Source organism: Phoxinus phoxinus, assembly GCF_949152265.1.
Source record: "Phoxinus phoxinus genome assembly, chromosome: 1".
NCBI lineage: Eukaryota > Metazoa > Chordata > Actinopteri > Cypriniformes > Leuciscidae > Phoxinus > Phoxinus phoxinus.
The window spans coordinates 27,566,858-27,585,704 of record NC_136876.1 but is presented as its reverse complement, the minus strand read 5'-3'; the positions used below and the strand labels follow the sequence as shown (position 1 = coordinate 27,585,704).

At 37.9% G+C, this 18,847-nt stretch overlaps 3 protein-coding genes across 7 annotated transcripts; 2 read left to right on the top strand and 1 right to left on the bottom strand.

Moving 5' to 3' along the window:
* Positions 1–91: 91 nt before the first annotated feature.
* Positions 92–5,276, bottom strand: LOC306994639 (uncharacterized protein). Of its 3 annotated transcripts, none has more exons than XM_079605311.1 (3): positions 2,835–3,115; positions 1,876–2,638; positions 92–642 (listed from the first exon to the last, which is right to left on the bottom strand). In XM_079605311.1, exons 1-3 carry the CDS (start codon positions 2,908–2,910, stop codon positions 618–620), a joined length of 864 nt encoding a protein of 287 aa, XP_079461437.1. In that variant the 5' UTR covers positions 2,911–3,115; the 3' UTR covers positions 92–617. The 3 variants fall into 3 exon arrangements, with proteins under 3 accessions (XP_079461437.1, XP_079461435.1, XP_079461436.1); XM_079605310.1 differs by lacking the exon at positions 2,835–3,115 and adding exons at positions 3,875–3,964; positions 5,162–5,276 and having other exon boundaries at positions 98–2,638; XM_079605309.1 differs by having other exon boundaries at positions 92–2,638; positions 2,835–3,130.
* LOC306994651 (uncharacterized protein) lies at positions 4,801–10,484 on the top strand. Of its 3 annotated transcripts, none has more exons than XM_079605340.1 (13): positions 4,801–5,001; positions 5,916–6,114; positions 6,263–6,289; positions 6,888–6,955; positions 7,048–7,144; positions 7,237–7,317; positions 7,420–7,494; positions 8,633–8,872; positions 9,012–9,118; positions 9,207–9,372; positions 9,930–10,017; positions 10,103–10,135; positions 10,233–10,484. In XM_079605340.1, the coding sequence occupies exons 1-12, from the start codon at positions 4,913–4,915 to the stop codon at positions 10,132–10,134; spliced, it is 1,269 nt and encodes a 422-aa protein (XP_079461466.1). In that variant the 5' UTR covers positions 4,801–4,912; the 3' UTR covers position 10,135; positions 10,233–10,484. The 3 variants fall into 3 exon arrangements, with proteins under 3 accessions (XP_079461466.1, XP_079461468.1, XP_079461467.1); XM_079605342.1 differs by lacking the exon at positions 4,801–5,001 and adding an exon at positions 5,247–5,265; XM_079605341.1 differs by lacking the exon at positions 4,801–5,001 and adding an exon at positions 5,384–5,602.
* Positions 10,485–11,081: 597 nt separating this feature from the next.
* On the top strand, positions 11,082–15,490 carry elob (elongin B). The gene is made up of 4 exons (XM_079607752.1): positions 11,082–11,372; positions 12,507–12,641; positions 14,365–14,473; positions 14,552–15,490. Exons 1-4 carry the CDS (start codon positions 11,370–11,372, stop codon positions 14,662–14,664), a joined length of 360 nt encoding a protein of 119 aa, XP_079463878.1. The 5' UTR covers positions 11,082–11,369; the 3' UTR covers positions 14,665–15,490.
* The last annotated feature ends 3,357 nt before the right edge of the window (positions 15,491–18,847 follow it).

Sequence of the window (18,847 nt, the reverse complement as noted above, 5' to 3'; positions counted from 1 at the left end):
CTAGGAAATAAAATGAAGGAGGCTAGAAATCACCTGAGTGAAATTGGGTAGCCTAACATATCTGTTACAAACTGCTCCGAGACACGAAGGTGATGGATCCAAATGCAGTTTATTAGAGTAATCCAAAATCCAGGCAAGGGTCATACACAGGCAGGCAGCCCATACAAACAAACAAATACAAAGGGTGAGACAGGGACGGGAAAACCAGGACACAGGCAGGTATCAATAACCAGGAACATAGACAACAGTGGAAACACTCAGAAATACAGTGTAACAACATAAGACTTCGCAGGGAATGATGAGGTGAACCATGCTAATATGGGGAGAACTAAACAATATAATGAGACACATGTGAATGTGATAATCAGGGATAATGAGTCCGGGCAGTGAATTATGAGAAATCTAGTGAATAATGTTAATCTAGTCTAGTTAATCTAGTTAATATCCCGGAGGCGGACCCGGCGGTGGGATGGAGGGTCAGGCCTGTGAAGCGGAAGATGACCTGGAGACTGCGGCAGGACGGAAGGCCAGGGCGGAGCAGGCTGTGCAGGCGACCAGGGCAGTGCAAGCGACCAGGGCGGACCGGGTGGCCAGGGTGGACCAGACAGTTCAGGGGACTATTGAGGCGCGGCCTCCATGACCCTATCAAGGGATACACTGACGTGAACAGTCTTTTCCACAATTATTTCCACTTGTGTAAGGCCCTTTGACTTCCACTTTTTGGGTACTGCTTTGTAAGAAATCGTTTTGTTATAATGCATAGTATATTATTTTCAATACAGTTGCAATACAGTTCAATACTTTTAATTTGATTGGTTGAATCACCACAATGGATGTAAATGAAATGAATCAAATAAAATAAACAACTTTTTGTGTCCTCCATGTAGCTATATAAACTTGGCCTTTTTAAGTATAGACACATTATAAAAACTGTACAGTCAGTCAGTGTTTCAGACCCCACTCTGACTACCTTGGTTTTATTTATTTCCTTTAAAGTCGGCATGAAACCGAAGTTCTGATAGTCTTTACTTCCCTATTTTGACATATATCCCAGAGAAACTTCTCGAAGAGGAAAAAATGTAGGACGGGTCTTGATTTTGTCCACCCAGAATTGATTGGATGGTTGTGGTTTGCTATTGGTCGATCTCATGTGAGTGACAGGTTGATCCCGCCCTCACAACAGTAAACACATCATCAGAGAAGCTGGACGAGAAGTTATTTTGATTAAATAAATAAATAATTTATAATAAATACTGTAATATACCATAAAATAACAATAATTGTCCATTTTGATTTCATGGTGACTACATTTTCTTTGATAAATGACTTTTGGATGCACAAATATTCTGCTTCCATCTACATTTGACTGAATGACAGATTATTCCCCACTAAAGGTTCTAGACGCAGTAGATCTATTGGCAGAAAACTCCATCTTTGGCCAATTCTGACACTTTTTTGATTTCAGTAGAACATGAATTGGGTGTGCTTTGAGAACACTGCTTTTCTCTGTGATAGCTTAGACCTTTAGCTGAGGTGAAACTGCTTCCGCATTGAGCGCAAGTGTACGGCTTCTCTCCAGTGTGCAGTCGTACATGTTCTCTCAGGTTTGCTTTCTTACTGAAAGTCCTTCCACAATATGAGCACGTGTACGGTCGCTCTCCCGTATGGACTTTTTGGTGTTTTATCAAATAGTCGGCTCTAGAAAAGGCTCTCCCGCACTCTGAGCACACATGGGTTTTCACACTCTCATGTATTTTCTGGTGCGCTTTGAAACACGTATGCCATAAAAACCCTTTCCCACAAACAGAACAGACATACGGTTTCTCGTTTCGATGAATTTTCAGGTGTCTCTTTAGGTATGACTCCAAAACAAACCTTTTATTGCAGTACTCGCAACTAAAGTCCCTTTCTTCAGAGTGAGAGTGGCGCATGTGGATTTTCAGACAGCTTGTCCATGCAAACCCCTTTCCACACTGCTGGCATTTGAAAGGCTTCTCTTCTGTGTGAATTCTCATGTGATACGTAACGTCTCGTTTACTCATGAAGCGCTTTCCACACTGAGGGCAGGCGAAAGGTCTCTCTCCGGTGTGGATTTTTGTGTGTTCCTTAAGGTGTCCATTATTTACGAAACTCTTTCCGCACTGAAGGCACGTGTGAAGACTCTCTCCAGTGTGGATTTTTATGTGGTCATTAAGGCTTCTTTTATAACTGAAACTCTTCCCACACTGAGAGCAGCTGAAGGGCTTGCCTCCATTGTGATTCAGTAAGTGACTCTTAAAGTGTTCGTTACGCTTGTAACTCTTCCCACACTGAGGACAGACGAAAGGCTTCTCCTCATTGTGAATTAGTATGTGATCATTGAGGTTTCTTCTATGTGAGAATCTCCTTCCACACTGAGGGCATGAGAATGGCTTCTCTCCAGTGTGAGTTATCATGTGATCGTTGAGGTGGCCTCTATGGGCACAGCGCTTTCCACACAGAGAGCAGGTGAAAGGCTTTTTGTCTGTTTTTTGTGAGAATATTTTTTCTGTTTGGGAGCAACTCTCTGATTTTTCTCCAGAGAGGAAATAGAGAGCTTTCTGATGCAGATGTTTCCCGTCCACTTCATTCAGATCTTCCTCTTTCAGTTTCATCTGGGCTGAAATGACAACACAGGACAAATGGAAATAAAAAAATATAAAACTGAACAAAACAATTTTGTTGTCATTTATTTGCTTCATCTGTTTATTTGTTTGTCTAAGCGGCTATTGAGATTTTTATAACACTGAATCTGATGAACTGTCTAGCAAGTTCTGTCATCATTTATTTAAAAACAATCAAGAATAGACACAAACCTCCTTGTTGCTCATTTTGTATTATGCAGGTTTCAGGATCACACCTGTTATTTCTCTCCTCTTTAATAAACATCATCTTTAAAGTTACATATCACCTCGAGATATTGCGTTTTGTTTGGAAACGTCGTTGCAAGACGCTAATATTGCAAGCGTTTTATTGTATTTAATATTCATTCGTGTCTTTCTACTATGGACTTAAACGACGTTTTAATGTAAAATATGTGTCAGAGATATAACTTGCCATTTACTCGGTTGCGTGCTGCTACTGTCTGTGGTTGCGTGTTGTCATCGTCTTCTTGGTTGTCAAGATAAAAAGCACCTTTTGGCGCATTACTGCCACTAACTGGACCGGAGTGTGGACATCACATGAGAGGACAACAAACTTTTCTACAGCTTCATTTTCTTCTATTATTTATTTATTTACTCGTAAGAAAGCCTGTTCTACTGATTTGTTATTTAAACAATGCAATATTTAAACAATACTTTAACTATAATGTAAACCACATTTAAACAATAAAGGCAGCCTTTTCATAAATTCATAAATGTATGAAGTTCATAGTCAACAGTTCCACGTGTAATTCGGTATTCATACTTACTGTGAATGTTTTTTTTTTAAATACTTAAATCTGCAGTAACTCTTTTTACTGTAAATAAATGTATTTGTATTATTAGAATGTAATTTTCACTGACATCAAAAAAGTAATCTGATTATGTAATGCACGTTACTTGTATTGCGTTACTTTACTTGTTAGATCAAAAAGTAATCTTATTATGTAATGTACATTACTTGTAATACATTACTTTACTCGTAACATTAAAAAAACCTGATTACATAATGCACGTTACTTGTGACCATTACTTTACTTGTAACATCAAAAAAGTAATCTGATTGCGTAATGCATGTTACTTGTAATGCATTACCCCAACACTGTTCATTTCAGATGAGATTGAAAACAACTGATCGCTAGATTTTCTCAGAGGAGATCGGTAGAAATGAGTCCATAATCAGAATTATCAGCTAATAGGGTAAACTGACATACTCTGGTACACTGGAGGGAGTATCTGAGTGGTTTCCACAGTTGTACCTTGACAGGCTGTAGAAATTTCTCATGGAATCACGTCCTCATGTTCTGAAATCAAAGATACGCAAAATTAAACTTGAATGAAGTTCATTTGCCTTTGCAATATTTTGCATTTATAGTTTTTGTATATATTTTATAGTTTTCACATGATTTTATATAGTTTTATTGATTGGTTTGTTAAATACACACACTATATATGTTTGATTATTGTATTATGTTTAATACAGTATCTCTTTAGTTTAAACCATAAACGCATACTGTCAATACTGTCATACTCATACATGCTGTCATACTCAAATGGACATCTGAAAATCTCTTTGAAAAATGTGTAAAAAATGTTTTTTTTAAATCTAATCTTATTTTTCATGCCCTAAAAGCAATAATGTCAAATACAGATGAAAAACTGCACTCTCTAATTATATCTCATATATTTATTTATACCATTGCCTAAAAGGAATAATATCATAATTCATGCATGAAAGGGTTAATAAAAATTAATTGAAGACTATAAGGCTTTACAGTGATTTACAGTAGGTTGTTGCTGTTATTTCCTAGCTGTTGAAGTATGAAGGTAATGACCTATTTATATTTTTAAATGAGTAAAGGTCGTTTTTTTGTGATTTTCCATATATAATAAGTGCATTTATGCCATATTTTAAATTCAACATTTGTATTAAAAAAAAGAAGTTTTTTTTTTAACAAACAAAAAAAGCCATAATCATAAAATAAATGGACAATGCTCTCGTTTCCCTCTATAGAAAAAACAAAAATGAAAGCCAATGTCTTTCCAAATCTTTGCAATCAAGGTTTTGTCCACAACTCACTAAAGCACACTTGTCAAACTGACTGCAATACATACAGTGTTCGGCAGATGGCGGTAATGCGTCTCTGGGAACAACAGCATCCGGAAATACACAAACAGCCGTTTTCGGTTGTTGTTGCCCTGTGCGACGTTGGTGGAATTGAGTGGAGCAGTAATATATTCTGATAGAAAAAATGCCCGTTTGTTCAGCTTATAAGTGCAAGAAACGCTCCGATGGATCATATAAAGAGGCATACAAAAGGGGCGAGTTTTCTTTTCACACGTAAGTTTTTTTCTTTCAAGTTCCAAGTCAACCTCAAATGGAAAGTCCACTAATCAAAATATGCACACACACACACATATAACAACTGTTTCAATATTGTGTAGTTGCTAATCAGACATGCCACAGTTTTGACAAAGTATTGTAATGGTAACCATCTTACGGGACTGTTGTCATCACAACGTTGGCGTGTGTGTTGCATTTTGGTGGAGCTGTTAGGTCGCGATGGGGAATATAATGTATTCCAGTGACTCGAATCTTTTGAAGGTGGGTGGTAGTATATTTTGTTTAATTCGGAGCTGAAAAATAAGTGAGTCAAGAGACAGCGTTCTGCAAGAAGGAAAGTGGGATTATTATAAGTACCCGGTAGGTGGCAGTACTATCAGTATTCAATCTGTCCTAAAATCCCACTCGAAGGACAGTTTCCGGAAATACTAAATACGCTCTTTCAGTGATGTCTGCAATGTATAACGTGTTAAATGTAGTTGAATAAATTCTGTCTCTTTGTAAAAAAAATGCCTGTGTGTTCAGCGTATAAGTGCAAGAAGCGTTCAGATAGAGATTATAAAGAGGCATATAACAGGGGCGAGTTTTCTTTTCACAAGTAAGTTGAATATCTCATATTCGTAGTTTCAAACAACCATACAAAAACGTATCTCATATTTAAATTTACATGCACTTTTGTCCAACATTTGTTCCTTTTTGTCACGCATGCATTAGTCAAGTCTATTTTAATATTATAGCGCTTATACAATACAGAGTGTTTCGAAGCAGGTTTACATTGAGAACAGGAGAATCATGCATTTCGGCTGCTGTTCAGCAGCGTTCAGTAAATTCAGTGTTGATTCAGTTCTATTAACGCTTATGCATGTCTATGTGTCCTCTCTGGTTTGTTCATTCATGTGTAAAACATGCAGATTCCCATTAGCTGACGGCTTGAGAGTGCGGGAGTGGCTCCGTCGGATGAGATGGCAGAACTGGTGGCCAACTGGAAATTCAGTCCTGTGCTCGGATCATTTCGAGAAGGACTGCTTTGAACAAATGGGCAGCCACAAACGATTGCGAAAAAATGCTGTCCCGACCATCTTTAATTTCCCTAAACATCTCCAGTGGAAGGCAAGTCAAAACAGTTTTTGAATGTCTTTAAATGTTGTGGTTGTTATGCATATGTGCGTATTTCTTGTGTTCCTGCTACATTACTGTAGATTTTCCTTTCATAAACTCTTTTTAATTTGTACCTGTCTTTGTAAATGTTTACACCCAGGTACCAGCTGTCAAGAGGCGATCTCTGGTATGTATTGGAAGTTAGAGTAATCACTCTTCATATCTAGTAAAAAAGTTTAGTGGCTAAATTTACAAAAACAGTGGTTCGTTAAATCAAGGCATTTCTAAATAAACCAAAGTAGTTGGTTTTCCTTCTCAGCCTTTGTCATTTTCATAGTTTTGCATATTGCTGTTGGGCTTATGCAGTTAATGATAATATTAATAAACTTCTGTGTTTGATTATATTTACGTTTATTTTCATTCTCTGTTGTGGGGTTTCCCAAGTTGGGGTTTGGGAGGGAACTGCAGGGGCCGTTGATGAAAAGATAATAATGAATGATATCAAAAACATGTTAAATAACAATAAATAATAAAAAAAAATTAAAAAATACAAATAAACACTTGCAATCAAAAATAAACACTTACACATGTAATGAGACCATTAGCAAACATCCAATGTGTTGTTCAATGATTAAAAATGACCTTAATCTAAGGGGGTATTTTGGGACACCACTTGATGTCCTGTGTAAAATCTGGGTCCTCAAATCATAACCAGTTGAGAACCACTTTTTTAAAGTTCTTTTTTTAGAAAGTCTTTTATCTTTCATTATCATTTTTAAAACCAGAATCGTAAGCCAGTGGAAGTGCCTATCAAACCAAAACCAACCCCAGTGTCAGTGCCAGTAACACCACGGTAGGGTATTTGCAATTTATTACATTTTTCTCAAATAAATGATTCTCTCTAATTGTTTAACTACTTCACATCTCTCGGTCATGGTTTGGTAGGCTTCAGGGAAAGTTTGTTCGTGTGACTGTGGATTCTGATGGTTCCAGTGGTCCCTTTCATGCTGGCAGCTTTCACAATGACTACTGCAAACCGCAGGTTCATAATTGTTTATCATATGTTTTTAGGCTTCTGATTGTCGAGCATCTTATACACTTGTGCATTGTATGCCACACAATGTGTTTTCACAGAGCTTTCAGTGGATGAAGCTATCAGAGGGTGATGAGGATGAGGATGAGGATGATGATGATGATGACGACAATGACACTAGTGTATGTAGACCTTTACCGTCTTTCAGGTTGTAAAACCTGATAGATCTGGAAATCTCCTGAATTGTGTTTTAGCATTTATGATTTTTTTTTTTTTACATACAGGATCCTGGAAATGACGTCGCTTACGATGATGCACCTCTTGACATGCCTGAAAATCCAAACACACAGTTTATCAGGGTATGCCTCTTACAGATTTGTATTTAAGGTCTGTTACTGTTATTTTTTTGTATGACGATTTGAAAGTGTAGTCATAATATAGTTATGAAAGGGAAATGTTATGCTTCCTTTCTGTGAAGGCCATGACACGCCAAGCCGACGGTCAGACTTTGGGCCGTCAGTTGGCGTCTTTCGGATTAGTTTTTCCGGTGGCAGTGTGCCGATTCGGCATCTTGAATTGGTGCCGAGGCCATCGGTGAGAGAGATCACTCTGATTGCTGTTCAGTTTAGCGAACGAGTATGAGAATAAAAGCAAAAGTGATAAAAGCGAGCCAAGTCAAGATGACATGGACAGAAGTCTGTTCTAATTTTACGGTACCTTTCCTGAGCATTCCAATATGTAAATATTTTAATAACATGAGCCGTCTGGAATGAAGAAAATCAAGTCAAGTTACCTATGTTTAAACAGTGCTTTATACAATACAGATTGTTTCAAAGCAGCTTTACAGTGATAACTGAAAAATTATTCAAATAGTGTCATTGTTCAGCTGAAGTCAGTTCAGTGTTGATTCACTCCGTTGTGTAAAGATCATCAGTTATTAGTTCATTTCATCTATAAAACAGTTCTGCAGAAAACAGTGATGTCATCGTCCAGCTCAGTTCAGCTCTCATCTCAAATCAATAATATTGCTGAATATTAAGTGTCCCCAACTAAGCAAGCTGGAGGCGAGGGGCAAGGAACCTAAACTCCATCAGGTGACAGAATGGAGAGAAGAAGGTAAAAAACCGGCTCAGTCTGGGGGCCAATTCTCCTCTGGCCAACAAACGAACACTGTGATCATAAAGTGATCAGCTAGTAATCAGCATGATTGATATTCAAAACGGTCAGCAAGCGCTGCTTTGTTCACGGTTTGTATATCTGCAGTCCAAGTTTCGGTTTAACTTTTTTGAATGACGAATATAGACTATTGATACCTGCTGATATGGACAGATATTTACATACACGCAGAACGCACGTGCAAGTTGACAGTCGCCTTTAGTCCTTTTGGTGTGTTCAAACGGCGCTAGTACTTTAATGTCAGCTTGGTGTGTCTCGGCCTTAAAATCATTTTTACATTAAACCCCTGGTTTCTATTGCCTTAATGTCTCTATTTTTCAGGTGACCGAGAGATGGCAATGGCTGAGTATAGATGTAACAGGCCCATTTCAAGAAAGCAAAGGCGCCTATAGCCACATTGTGGTCATCTGTGACTATTACACCAAATGGATTGAAATCTTTCCATCGGAAAAGCCTAATTCTGATTCCATTGCCCTGCTTATGTGTGATGCCATTTCCCGGTATGGTTTTCCTCTGGGATTTCTCACACCTTGGGGTGCCAGAGGGATTCAGGTCAGAACGGTAAGCCCTACATTATGATTGGCTATTTATTTATAATTGTGAATTGTATTTTATTTTTTCAAATGTGCTGTAAAGTTTCTAAAATGTCTCAGTGCGGTTTAGTTTGTGATCATCTCCCATTTTGCTTATTTTTGTCAAGGTTAACAGAGCACTCAATAATATTCTGATGATAAAGGATATTTCCCTTGTCTCTCGGCATCATCAGGCTTCACAGCTTGAGCCTCACACACAATACCACATTGTCAAGTGAGTTTGGAATTGTTTGGATGTAAATCACCATTTATTCCAGAGCCTGGAGTTATTTAGAAATATTTGTGGTGCTGTTTGTCTACAGTATGGTAGAAAATCTGGTGAAGAAGCATCCAGAAAGTTGGCATGTTCATTTGCCTGTCAGCGTGCTGCGCTTCAACTGCAGTGTGCACCCAGAAACCAAACACAGACCTCTGTCTCTTCATCGCAGTGCGGGAACTAAACCTTATACATCACCCAGAGATCAGCCAGTATGTATTGTATTTACTGAAATGTTACTGTGACATTGCAACAGCTTTGTCCACACTGGCAGCCCAAATCCAATTGTTATTGGTTATGACTATGTCAGGAATCTTGAGCAGAATTACACTGCTATTTTAGTCATTTTGTTTAGACATGGACAAATGCGGTGGTTAGTTTTAGTTTTGTGATTCTACACATACGCACAACAAAATAATTGATATACACACCGTTCAAAACTTTGGGGTCAGAAATATTTTTTATAAGTGTCTTGTGCTCAGATACAGTACAAACCGCAACATTGTGAAATATAACAATTTTAAAAATAAGTGTTTTCTGTTTCAATGGGGGGTTTTTTTAACCTTTTTTTTTGGTGGTGGTTGAGGAGATCTCCCATACCTCATTATAAATGTCTTTATTAGCACTTTTGATCAATTTCATGTATCCTTGCTAAATATAAGTATTAATTTCTTCCTAAACAAATTCTACTGACCTCAAACTTTCGAATGGTACTGTATACATAAAGTATATTATTAAATTTGAGTATGTATTTTGTTTTTCAATCAAGCTCAGTGAAGATGACCTTGCAAAGTACACTTTCAAAATACAGAAACCAAACCCATTCAAAGAAATTGAGGCACTCAAACAAATATTCCGTGAGTATGATCACCTCATGTCCAAATCTCAGTTTACCTTTCCTTCACATCTGTGCTCATTATCATTTCACTTTTGTTAACACAGGACAATCAGCAGACTGCATTGTCGTTTCATAAGGTAAAAAAAACATAGTATGAATTAACCGTAGTACTTTATTTGTTTTCTGATTTTATCATCTTGTCATGAAATTTTCTTGTTGCTCCTCTGTTGCTAGTGTGCCTGAATATTGTAACTGGTGTGTGACTTCAAACTGAAGGTCAAGTGAGGAAGCTCCGTACAGACCACATTAATGAAGGGATGGAAAATAATGATGTTAAAGTCCATTTAGACCCAGACTGAGGTGTTGTTTATTTGTGATGTTTTTTTTTTCATATTGAAATGTTATGCAGCATTGTGAATAAATACCGTTAAACTTTAATGATATTTATTATATAAATACCGTTTTATATATATATATATATATACTGTAATATTTTACAGTGAATACTATTATCTTAAAAATGTAACGGTTAAAGGTGTAAGATAATAGTATTCACTGTAAAATGAAGTGCTTTGAAAGGAGTGTGAATTTTCTTTGGTAATTTTTACTGTTTATAAATAACTGATTCCACCAGACTGAGGAAGCAAAAGATAATCTAATCTTAATAACCAACAGCTATGTTTACCATGATGCCATTATAAACTGAAGATGCCACAAATATTCCTGTGAGTTGCAGGCAATCCTAAAGGATATTTTGTGGGGGCCTGAAATTAAGTGTGCTTGATTAATATGACAAATACTTTCTTTCTTTCTTTTTAATAAACCTTTTTTATAATGTTGACTCAGTTTATTCCAGCAAAGTCTTATTCAGAATAAACTGTTTATACTTCTTTTAATGTCTGTCATTGTGTACTTCATGTCCATTTGTAATTCCAAGCAACACAGTCCCGACTCCAAAATACTTTCTAGAATGTACAACAAATAGGCAAAAGTATTACGATATCCTATTCTAATTAACATATTTGACCATTCCAGTAATCCCAGTAAAAACAAATGTTAATGCCACATCATACATTTCATTCTAAAGCACGAATATATATGCATTAAGATTTGTTCTCACTGGAATAGGTTAAAACAGTACACTAAACAGTTGGAAAATGTAAATGGTTTGTGCCTAAGCAACAAGTGCTAGTTAAAAAATAAATGTAATGAGTTATGTGAGGCCACTAGAGCGCGACCGTCTCCGGGACAGAAAGAGTTCACGCTGCTCGCGCAAAGACATCTGGGATTGTGGAGGACTGGCTCGAGCGCTTTGATTTCCGCAGTGCAGCGTGGGATAGTGGAAGAAGTCAGCGAAACAGCCGTAGAGAAATGGTGAGTGAGCAAGCAAATGTAAGCTAGATCAAATGTATTTATTCGTTTTGTCGTTTGAAAACGTTACTATGAATGTTTTAACCAAACTAGCTGCTGAATGAAGTGGCTAGCTTGTGTAAAGGTAGCCTTTTCACAGACCTCTTTGTTTCGCAATATTTTTAGCAGCCCGGCTAACGTTCCCTGCTAAATCCGCCCAATTTATTGTGTAACTTAGTAGTTTGACACTAAATTGCGCTCGACGACAGACAAGGTCAGCCAATATGGAGAATCGATGTCCAATCAGTTTTGTATTGTTGTTATTTGTATGAGCGCTGCGCAGTCCCTGTGGCCGAAACGGGGCTGTTAGCTAACGTTAATCGCGGTGTTGATTTCGTGACAGCTCCGTAATGTAGGAACGGGCTGGTCCTGTCATTGATCATTATGGGCTGTGCATTTCAGATGGTCATCTAGAGATTTAATCTAGCCACATATACTGAAGTAGATGAATAGTAAAAGGATTTACGAGAGCAGATTGGTTGCTACATGTTTCTAGCCTGCCGTCGTTACCAGCTCCAGTTTGCACGTCCATTTTTAAAAGATAACTTGCGCTAGCCTGGTGTCAGCTGAATGTATAACGTTATATACTTTGTTCAGCCACTTCAACGTTAGTCTCACCGATAATTCAGCTCTCCATAATGCTAGGAGTTTGCAGTAAACAAACAAACCGCACAACAACGCGCTACATTTCCTAGGTGTTGCCAGTAACTAAGTCAACAACAACTTAACACAACTGCAGCAGCAGCTGTCGGCGTTTCATTTGTGTAGTTGACATGTTTCAGCTGTTCACCATCTGCTTTTCTTTTCATTATTTAATTTGAAAGCCAGTGGTTGTAAATTGCAAACACCGCTTTAGGGTTAAGAAGCTATTTTGACGTTAGTTGTTTGTTTTTATGTAGGCTACCCGTTCCGATGTTCAGGATTATTTTCTTTAAATAATTGATGCTTCCCTATGTTTCGTGAAGGACAAGGAATGCTCCGTAAGGTTTTTGAGCCATGAGTGAATACTGTGGACGGTTGAACACAGTATAGACTCACATCTCAAAGATAAATTGTAATAAAGAGATGGGATTGAAAGTTGCTTGCTTTTCTCTTCAGGATGTCTTTTTGATGATCAGACGTCACAAGACAACCATCTTCACAGATGCTAAGGAGTCTACCACAGTCTACGAGCTGAAGCGGATTGTGGAGGGCATCCTAAAGCGTGCACCAGAGGATCAGAGGCTTTATAAGGTCAACAAAAAAGTTTTTAATATTATTATTCATTGATATGACATTCAATTGATCAAAAGTGACATTGAGGACATTTGAGGCTACAAAATATTTCTATTTCAAATAAATTGTTCTTTTGAACTTTCTATTCATCAAAGAATCCTGAAAAAAAGTATCCTTGTTTCCAAAAAAGAAAAAAACATTAAGCAGCACAATAATTAGTAATATTTATTGAGCAGCAAATCATCAGATTAGAATGATTTCTGAAGGATCATGTGACTTTGAAGACTGGAGTAATGATGCTAAAAATTCAGCTTTACCATCACAGGAATAAATAACATTTTAAAAATACATAAGAACATAGAAAAGAGTTGTTTTAAATTGCAATAATATTTTACAATATTATGGTTTTAACTCTATTTTTGACCAAATAACATTTGTTCCAAAAACATTAATAAACTCTTACCGACCCCAACATTTTGAATGGTAGAGTGTGTAGCCAACTAATACCACAAACTATCACAGAATTAATAAAATCCATTGCTAATAATAGCTAAAATCCCTTAAGTTAAAAAAAAACCTCACAAATTAAAACAGGGTTTTATAAATGTGAGTGGCTGGCTGCTGTCTTTTTTTTTCTTTTTTTCATAAGATTAACAGAATAGAAAGTGAAAGACTTTAAGGTACATTATGTAACTTATGGAGCCTTGCAGCTAATAGACAGAGAAGTAGCTACAATGTTCTTCGGCAAGAGGCATGCAGTTTTATTTATGTATATGACGAGTCATTTGGGTACTGGGCTACTCCACAGCCCTTGTCGTCCCACTGGTCTAAAATAGTCAGAATATAAACACTTCATATCAGCGTACCATAGTGTTTCAGGACATGGGCGCTGATCCCCACGGAAACGGCCAAGCACCCTCGGAAAAATGAGAGATTCTCCATTCATTTTATCCAGTCAAAAAATCGCTTGAGATTCGGTAACCTCTCTGATTAGTGGATCGTAATACACACAACTCTACTGTTATACTTAGCACTACAACATGACCTGACACAAAAGCTTGTGCTTTGTTTTTGTTTTTGCATGATGATGATACTTTTTATTTTACATAATACTCCAAAATGATCAGGTATATTAGCGAGAGAGCAGCTCGCAACAGCATTCATGGAAAGAATGTGTTTTTGTTTGGTCGGTAATTTATTTGCTATCCATTTGTTTCTCTTTGCGATGTTCTAATAACTTTTGTGTAATAATGAATTCATCAAGCGCACAAAAAAACACAGAAAAATACATTACTCTTGAAAGCTAACGGCAAGTATAATTAATTGATTAAAGAGCATGTAAAATGTTTTAAGGGGCATTTGTTGTGTAGCCCAGTTTTCATTTGCTCATGGAAAAATAGGTGAATAAAGATGTTTATATTTGTTAAGTAATGTATTTGCACTTGTTACATAGTGTACCTTTAAATTAATTTGAATAGCATTTCCTAGAAAACTTGTTTTGTTTTGAACGCATTGAACATTATAGAAAGGAAAAACGAAGACATATCTGGCAGCAGGGGGAGAAAATGCCAATCTCTATACATGAATACAACAAACTAGTATTTCTTTATTTAAAAAAAAATTGCATTTAATATTTTCATATCTATTTATCCAATTTATCAATGACCTCACACAAATCAGGTATGGACTAGTTTGAGTTGAAGTGGTGCACTTTAGTAAACAATCTGTCCATGTCCCACAGGAGGACATGCTGCTTGAAGATAGTAAGACTCTTGGAGACTGTGGCTTCACAAACCAGACAGCCAGGCCTCAGGCTCCGGCCACAGTAGGGCTGGCTTTTCGCATCAGTGGTGAGTTCCCATTTCCAACACTTGCCTGTGGTATTATGGTGATTCGGATTTGCTTACTGTGTCTGTTTTTTATCACAGATGATGCTTTTGAGCCTCTAAGAATAGAGGCCTTCTCCAGCCCTCCAGAGCTTCCTGATGTTATGAAGCCTCAAGACTCGGGCAGCACCGCCAACGAACAAGCCGTGCAGTGAAGGAGGAACCGATGAGAAAAAGGGGGGAAGGGAGGGAGGGGGGTTAAGGCAGAGGTAAAGAGTGTCCAAACAGCGGACAAAACGTGTGTGTATTAAGATGGTGGTGTGTATCGAGTTACATAAAGAAGGGGGTAGCATGAGTGAGAGTGATCTTGTGTGATATTGTAACTTTGCTGAGAATTTGAACCGCTCTCCCTGTTACGCCTCACGTCCCATCAAGCACTAGCAGCTTACTCTCACTGTATCGTCGCAAACCCTTCCAATATTCAGTGTCAGCTCAGTGCTCATCTACTGGTTAATCCACCAATCCCCTTTTGGCGCAGGCACACTTTGATTTGGTAATGTTTCCCTTCATTTCTGAATGAATTGCTCATTTCTTAGTCACCCGTCAAAGGTGGTTAGATATCAGAGTGTTTAAACCTGTGCTCCTTATTTAATTCACGCAAATGTTATGTTTGGAGAGATAAACAATTTGTGCTTTTTTGTGTGTTATGATCTGTTAGGGCCGGGGTGGGTTTGTGTAAGTGGCTGTGAGGTTTTACAAATGCCCACTTTACTGATCGCATTTACAGTACGCTGTTGTGTGTTAATGACTTGATATTATAATTATTCTTATTTAGATCCTTCATAATTTTATTGGGGCGCTGAAGGCTATAGGCTGAACCGTTTTATGTTACCAACTTAGTGTAAATGCACATGGAGCTGACTGAACATCAGAATGGGCATGGATGCCATCAGGTTATACCTGCAGATTAAGTCCCAGCACATGGTTATGGTGAATTCTGACATACAGTGGTTTCATTGTAAATACATTTTTCCACATGCATTGTTGCTTCTTGAAGTGTTTTGCATTTCTTTACAATTTTAGTTACAGGAGTTATTGGTGCCCGCTTGTTTCTTTTTGAGTTTTTGTTTGGAAGCTTAAGTATTGACATTTAATTCCCTGATTTTGTATTTAAATCAAAGGGGAGTGTAAATGCTAGTGAGTTTTTTTTTTCTTTTGTGTGTGTGTGGCATTTTAAAATGGTGGAAAGAATCAACTAAAATGTAAAGATCAATAAGAATGATGCCTTTGGGCGTAGTTGCTTGAACAAGTGAATGTTTTAAATTTAACATAAACGCTGACATTGTTCATCCCAAAAAACCAGACGCTCCTAATGTTTTTGCGAACTCACCTTTATCCTTCTCAGTGCTCTTGCAAAAAAAATTAAAAAATAGAAAATAGAAACTGAAAAGAAAATCATGCTGCAGTATCTGTAACTGCGTTTAAATGAATTAAAATCAGCCCTTTTCCACTCCTTGTTTAATGTTCAATGTCTGCTTATTAATAGAATTGTTTTATTTTTAATTGCAATATAACAAAATAACCAGTTAAGGAACAAAAAGCAACAAGAAATAAATATTACGTAAATGACATAAAAAATAGGAAATTAGAACAAAAACTGTACTTTCCTTGCTTGTGTTTCCAGAATTAGAATTCTAATTCAATAGAATTGTCCTTTATGTATTATGTGAAACTTTGACTTCCGAAAGAAGTAAAATACTCTCTTAAAAAATATTTTTATGTATAAATAAACCAAACAACACCTATTTCAAAAATAAAGACAACGGAAAGTTCACATTTACACACGACACGTACATACTAAAACTTTCCCAAATACTTTTGTGTAATAGCTGGGTGAATCTGTTGAACCAGTTCACAAAACCTGAGCGATTTAGGCGTGCTCGGTTCCAGTGGTTTTCGTATTTTATGATTCGTACAACCACCATAGTATTTTAACCCTTGTGCATTGTTCAAATTCCCATCCTTTCGTTATGTTCGTGGCTGAAAACAGCCACTACTTTAAACTGCTGTAAAAATTGATCAGATAAATATTTTTTTGCCATTTTTTTTGCATAAATCTATTAATCAACCTCAGTCCTGTTCAAAACTACTAAATGTTTTAAAAAAAATCAAGATTTTAACTCTTTAATTACCAAATTCATATATTATGTCACTGATTTGGGAGGGAAAAAAACACAAAATTACTTATTTTCAATATAAAATGTGATTGTGGACTGGATTTTTTTTTACCTTTTATCACAGTCTTGGACATGTCAAAGATTAGAAACAACTTTGGTTTTGATGCATTGATAGTTTTTGTGCAGCATCAGATTTTAACTTTTTCTCCCTCATTTACTGTTCGTGGCTGTTTTTGCCCCATTGACTTCCATTATAACCACATTTTTTGATTGCAAAGCCATGACACCATAAAATCATGCATTTTTGATTGTTGGTGGTTTTCCCTGTTGGGAAGAGGTAAAAATTTTAATTTTTACTGTTGATAACCAGGTGGCACAATTAACCCTTTATATAGGCCTGTGCAAAAAAAAGCTTAGTTTCTGGCTTTTACATGGAGTCATATGGAGTATAATAGCATAATAAAGTGTGTGTGTGTGTGTGTGTGTGTGTGTGTGTGTGTGTGTGTGTGTGTGTGTGTGTGTGTGTGTGTGTGTGTGAACTTGATGCGTCTGAGAAAATCAAAATATGCACCTCAGCTCTCAGAACTACATGGAGTAAACAAAAACAAAGTAAGTGCATTTATGCATCTGCTGCCTTTTGATGGTGAGAAATGCAGACTAAACAAAAACTAAGCAAGTGGATTTGAACACTTGCATGCAAGCCTGCTGGTCATTTGATGGTGAGAAGAGCAGCAAGCAACATGAGAAAGGGCTTGACTTGTAGTGAAGTTTTAGAGATGATTCTGCAGCCGGACCCGTCCAGCGTGCTGCAGGATGTATTGTCTTCTCCCTCTGACACCACAGACTCAGGAGAGTCAGACCATTATTTGGATTTGGCACCCTCATCATCCTCTCTAGCTTCCACTGAAGGCGAGGAGGATTCGGAAGATCCTGGGTCTGGGTGGATTGGGAGAAACGGCGAAGTGTGGTTTTCCACCAACGCGGAGACAACTCCCTTTCTTCAGCCTGCCAGAGGCGTGACTTCATGGCCGACGCGCTATGCCATCGCAAGGGTCCAGAACATCGATTCTGTGTTCAATCTGTTTTTTACGGGTGCCGCACAATGAGAAACTGGACCGGGGTGGACTCCACAGATCTCCGTGCATACATGGGGCTACTGATTTTGGCCGGCGTCTACAGGTCCAGAGGGGAGTCCACACGTTGCCTGTGGGATGATCACAGTGGTCGTGCGATTTTTAGAGCCACCATGTCCCTCTCAAGATTCAAGAAATCACCAGAGCTCTGCGTTTTGGAGGTTGGTCATGCTGACAATGAGGTCAATCATCTCGTCGGCCCTGGAGTCACGCCTCTGGCAGGCTGAAGAAAGGGATGTCTCTGCGTTGGTGGAAAACCACACTTCGCCGTTTCTCCCAATCCACCCAGACCCAGGATCTTCCGAATCCCCCTCGCCTTCAGTGGAAGCTAGAGAGGATGATGAGGGTGCCACATCCAAATAATGGTCTGACTCTCCTGAGTCTGTGGTGTCAGAGGGAGAAGACAATACATCCTGCAGCTCGCTGGACGGGTCCGGCTGCAGAATCATCTCTAAAACTTCACTACAAGTCAAGCCCTTTCTCATGTTGCTTGCTGCTCTTCTCACCATCAAATGACCAGCAGGCTTGCATGCAAGTGTTTAAATCCACTTGCCTAGTTTTTGTTTAGTCTGCATTTCTCACCATCAAAAGGCAGATGCATAAATACACTTACTTTGTTTTTGTTTACTCCATGTAGTTCTGAGAGCTGAGGTGCATATTTTGATTTTCTCAGACGCATCAAGGTGAGTTCTCTCTCACTCACTCTCACACACACACACACACACACACACACACACACACACACACACACACACACACACACACACACACACACACACACACACACTTTATTATGCTATTATACTCCATATAACTCCATGTAAAAGCCAGAAACTAAGCTTTTTTTTGCACAGGCCTATCTAAAGGGTTAATGGTGCCACCTGGTTATCAACAGTAAAAATTTAAATTTTTACCTCTTCCCAACAGGGAAAACCACCAACAATCAAAAATGCATGATTTTATGGTGTCATGGCTTTGCAATCAAAAAATGTGGTTATAATGGAAGTCAATGGGGCAAAAACAGCCACGAACAGTAAATGAGGGAGAAAAAGTTAAAATCTGATGCTGCACAAAAACTATCAATGCAT

Excerpts from the sequence above, each read along its gene's own strand:
- LOC306994651 (XM_079605340.1), top strand. The coding sequence starts at position 4,913 with ATGCCCGTTTGTTCAGCTTATAAGTGCAAGAAACGCTCCGATGGATCA. Across the intron at positions 6,290-6,887 it reads CTGTCAAGAGGCGATCTCTG|AATCGTAAGCCAGTGGAAGT; the intron begins GTATGTATTGGA and ends TTTTAAAACCAG. Across the intron at positions 7,495-8,632 it reads CAAACACACAGTTTATCAGG|GTGACCGAGAGATGGCAATG; the intron begins GTATGCCTCTTA and ends TCTATTTTTCAG.
- LOC306994639 (XM_079605309.1), bottom strand. The coding sequence starts at position 2,910 with ATGATGTTTATTAAAGAGGAGAGAAATAACAGGTGTGATCCTGAAACC. Across the intron at positions 2,639-2,834 it reads ACAAAATGAGCAACAAGGAG|CCCAGATGAAACTGAAAGAG; the intron begins GTTTGTGTCTAT and ends TTGTCATTTCAG.
- elob (XM_079607752.1), top strand. Across the intron at positions 12,642-14,364 it reads AGGATCAGAGGCTTTATAAG|GAGGACATGCTGCTTGAAGA; the intron begins GTCAACAAAAAA and ends CATGTCCCACAG. Across the intron at positions 14,474-14,551 it reads GCTGGCTTTTCGCATCAGTG|ATGATGCTTTTGAGCCTCTA; the intron begins GTGAGTTCCCAT and ends TTTTTATCACAG.